The sequence below is a fragment of the Neurospora hispaniola genome (genome assembly GCF_033458365.1).
Source record: "Neurospora hispaniola strain FGSC 10403 chromosome Unknown B0T23scaffold_6, whole genome shotgun sequence".
Lineage (NCBI taxonomy): Eukaryota > Fungi > Ascomycota > Sordariomycetes > Sordariales > Sordariaceae > Neurospora > Neurospora hispaniola.
In genome coordinates, this window is record NW_026944411.1 from 1,134,382 (window position 1) to 1,138,702 (window position 4,321).

Below are 4,321 nucleotides of genomic sequence, written 5' to 3' on the forward strand. Positions count from 1 at the left end.
TATTTGGTCAACGTGCCAGGGGTTGACTCGTAGCCACTTTTTGACACTAGGCTTCTACACTAGGCTTTCACTTTTTTGTTTATTCACGTTGAGCTTATTTTACATATGGCTCGTCGGCCTCATCAACCGGGGAATGTGATATCGACATGCGCAATTCAGTGTCATTGCCGCTGGAGATACTTAGATGAATCATGACGACATATCGAGGAATTCTGCCCGAGAACATCACGGTGGCCGATAATTCGCCACATCAAACTCGCAATCAGTGTGCCAGAGAGAGCTTGGGTAGGCCAGGGTTTCTCGACTCCATCGCCGGGGTTACACCAAAAGGAATCCGTAACTTGGAGAGAAATTGAATGGCAGGCATGGGTGTCAAGGTCAGAAACTGAGCGAACGCGGGTAGTGGTGTGCTGCATACATACAAACGAGGCTAGGTTGCCATAACGAACCAGTGAGGGTGGAACACAGCTTGTGATGGTTTGTTAGGGGCATGGCCGCCTCGCCAATCTGTCTTTTATTGCAGATGTGGTGGGCGGATGTACATGGGAGCGGAGGGTTACCTGGTAAGCGAGGTCGGCCAGATCTCTCAGATCCCTTTGACGACCTTGGCCTCCCGTTTGAGGGGCCAATTGGCTAGTTAGAAAGGGGGTATCATGCAGGATGTCTACCGGCGTTACAATGTTGGTGTGGATCTTTAGGAAAACCTCTGTCAAGATGAAGGAATTGGCGGCATGGAATTGGCATACTGCATGAGAGGTCCCTTCCGTGTAACGCTGGTACAACAAGAAGACCAAAGCCGGCTCACTTGGCAGGATGTTGGGGGGGCCCCGTCAGTGTAGAATTCCAGGCCAGATTTGAGAAGCTTGAGTGGAAGCTGGCGAAGGAGGATGCAAAGACCACACCATCATGAGAACGAAGAAGCAGCCACCAGGCGGAGCGGATCTCCGTCAGAAGATGGAACCCCAGTGTCCATGCTGACAGTCCAAGATGATTAAAATGATGTATTTCAGGGATGTGTGGTATTTATTGGTGGGTGAAAAGAAGAAGAGTACCTCTAGTGTACAGAAATCCCAGCGATCTGCAGTTGGGTTGTTATGGTGTAGTGTACGGGCGCAGCTTCCAGATAGACCTCTGACAATATCCCTTGAACGGAATGGCCAAACGGAAGCCGCATACAAGTATGGACAGGAACACAGGTTCGACGGTATGTAGACCCTCGGCTGCTCAGGGAGCCGACTTATCCACAAGGATAAATGACCGCATGGGTGCATGGAAAGAGCACCAGCGCGGTCCCCCAAGCTGATTGATATCCGATGATGGCGGATGAACCGTCCATCAGAGAGCACTGCAGGAGGACGCCCAACTTGACATGGCTTCCATGCCAATCCTTACTTGCCTCACAGAACATTCCAGGTGAAACACCTGTGACAGAGCTGCTTGGCAGGAGGCGAATGTTCAAGAAAAGGAAGCCACGGTCCATGGTTACGATAACCCATGGCAGATCAGTTCAACTTGGTGTGATTCAGTGACGGCAGTTCCAGCCACTCAAATTCGTGCTTTTTTACCCCGCAAACGTCTCGACATGGGGTGTAGCCATAGCCGGGGGCCGTGACGTCGACCGGCAACGACCCACTTGGCTCACTTTAGTGCAAGTTTAAATGCTAGCGTCGGACGCCGAGCCCCCGCAGTCTCCAATAGTCCGCTAGCACAAACTGGGAAAGGACCCTCAGACGAGGACGAGACACATGCATCTTTGATTGGATAACGAAATGCAGGTGCTTCTCCACTTTAACAGCGTCGAGCCGATTGATGGAGGCCATCCTTTGGGGCCTCGCGTGCTTCTGCCTCTCCTGTCACTCCAATAGTGAACAAACAGACTGATCATGGTTGTGGAAAGCTCAGACAGAACTGATCGGCAGCTGTGCACTAACATTTTTCTATTACAGTAGCACCGGCTACTACAAGAATACGGCCAGAGCTCACAGTGATACTGCCCCGATGAGCGCCGATTGGCTTTCAGACGCACAATCATCCCCATGTTCGGCCATGCTCAGCTTGACGGTACGGAACCTTCCCGTCTGCTTTAAGGTGTGATGCGCCCCTTGAGGGTACATAGCTTGGCCGTAGGGGTTCTTGGGGGCTTTGTCTCCCCTCTTTGATAGACGGGACCAAGAAAGTGTAGTGTACATTAGGTATCCCCGCTCCTCTTGCCTCCAGTTTTCCTCGTGGCACCTCATCCCTAATTCCTCAATCATCATCTGTTCTCTCTGAAGCTCCAAGTACCGATACCTTCCAGAGCTACTCGTAGCAAAGAGAAGCACGAAGGTGCAACTTGAAGCGGACATTTGCCTACTATTCTGTCTTCTGCTTAACGGGGAACAAAGGAGTTGGCGAGACAAGATAGAGCCTGTCCGACTGCTTGGTCCCGGATAGCTTACTCTAGTCAACCGAGACGGGAGATATTGCGAGTGTCGATCGTTTTTGCTGTTTGGCCATCAGTCAATTCCATTGCACGGCATTACCCAGTCGTTCCTTGACTCAGGTGCAGATAGAGTGCGCAATCTGGAGCAATCCGATAACATCACATCATTCCTGCCGTCTATAACCTCCCCTCGCACACCCTCAGTCGTCATCTCGGCCCCGCCCGACTTGACGTTTACCCCCTAACGGCTGCGTTTCACCTCTACAACACCGACTGCATCGGGTCGCACGCAACTCGAACCACTGCCACTTGCAAACATACGAGCTCGTCTTTCACGAAAACAACTACCACACCACCCTTCACTCACCTTCGAAACCGTTACCGCATCTCCACGAACTTGTCCAATACGACCATCAACAAAGCTTGGACCAGAACAGACCCTTCCCAGAACCTACATATTCCCCCCTTCACCTCGCCGCCACCTGTCCGCCTCTTTCACCATGTCTTCCGACAACAGCAATTCGAATCAGACCAACAACGATATGGCGCGCCAACAGAGACGGGGTTCTGTGACTGCTTCATCTGCCGCTCTGGCAAGCCTCTTCCGAAGCAACTCCATCACACAGGGCCAGCCACCTAACTTCCCCGGAACATCTGCCGCCATCAACGAGCAACGTCGGAGACTCTCCATCACCACCCTCGGCCTGTCCGGAACATCGCCGTCGGCTTCCTTTATGCGTCGTGCCAGCCTCTCCACCAACAACTCGGAACTGGCTGAAGAGAACGCCATTGATGAAGATGATTCTGCCCGCACCGCTCCAGCCGTTCCCTTCGGTCGCCGCATGAGCCTAGGTGCCCGAGGTCCTTGGGGTGGTGTAAGCCCTGGGACAAATGGTAGGCCGTCCCCACCAACCCGCAATGATAGCACTTCCCTTCGTGGCCCTCCTCCTACTTCACCGCCTGTCTCGTCCCCGGGCACTGGTAACTACATATGGGGAAAGACGTCTTCCCAGGCAAACATTGCTACTCCACTTAAGACCCCTTCTGATGTGTTATCTCCTCGTTCAGAGCAAGGTTTCAACTGGTCCGAGCAGCTTCGATCTCGTGCTGAGAGCACCGTTTCTGGTCAACGGCACTCAATCTCCTTTACCTCGGGCCTCAGTGGCTCGCCTCCTGGCGCCGGCTTTAGACGCCCATCTCCGCCAGCCTCGACCCCTCAACATGACCGGGCCAAATCTGTCTCCGAAATGCCGGCGCCTCCCGCCCAGGCGCCGAAGGCACGACCTGTCCCACAAAAGCCCGATCCCTTCCAGGAGCGCATTCTGAAGGGCGACTTTTACATGGACTGAGCGCGGTCCATCAACCACTGGCTTGACGTTGTTTTCTTTTACATCGGTTTTTACAACATGACATGTCTGCTTTTTCTTTCTGGGACTGGGGCATCAGTTTGCTCCGCCCTCATGCACCGGAGTTTAGGGAAAGGCTAGGTTCTCCTGTCGGGGCAGGCCTTGAAGAAAACAAAACCGGACATAAACTATGGCAAAGGTTCATTTTCAAGAGGGGAACGGCACCTATGGAACTTACTAATGCATCGTTGTTGTTTTATTCGTTTACCGGCAAAGGTACATACGCCGGTCGTTCTAAGGCGAAGCAGGCGAGCGATCCGAGATGAGGAAATTACCACACCATCCAGTTTCATCAGGTTGAGACGAACTTGCTTTTTTCTCTTTCATGTTTCGTTTGAATCGGGTATCGGTTTTATTGGTATCGGTTGCTTCACAAGGCTGGCATGTTTGAGGGCGATACACCCAGATTGGGAGGAGTGGCAGGAACATTCAAGCATATGGGCAATGGTTATGGGAAGGCTGAGTGGTTACGGTAATCATCGAATAGATTGCC

At 52.6% G+C, this 4,321-nt stretch overlaps 1 protein-coding gene across 1 annotated transcript; it reads left to right on the forward strand.

The window, feature by feature from the left end:
* The first annotated feature begins 2,634 nt into the window (after positions 1-2,634).
* On the forward strand, positions 2,635-3,890 carry B0T23DRAFT_188671 (uncharacterized protein). Its single transcript, XM_062833186.1, has one exon. The coding sequence runs from the start codon at positions 2,923-2,925 to the stop codon at positions 3,769-3,771; it is 849 nt and encodes a 282-aa protein (XP_062690655.1). The 5' UTR covers positions 2,635-2,922; the 3' UTR covers positions 3,772-3,890.
* Positions 3,891-4,321: the final 431 nt, after the last annotated feature.

Excerpts from the sequence above, each read along its gene's own strand:
- B0T23DRAFT_188671 (XM_062833186.1), top strand. The coding sequence starts at position 2,923 with ATGTCTTCCGACAACAGCAATTCGAATCAGACCAACAACGATATGGCG.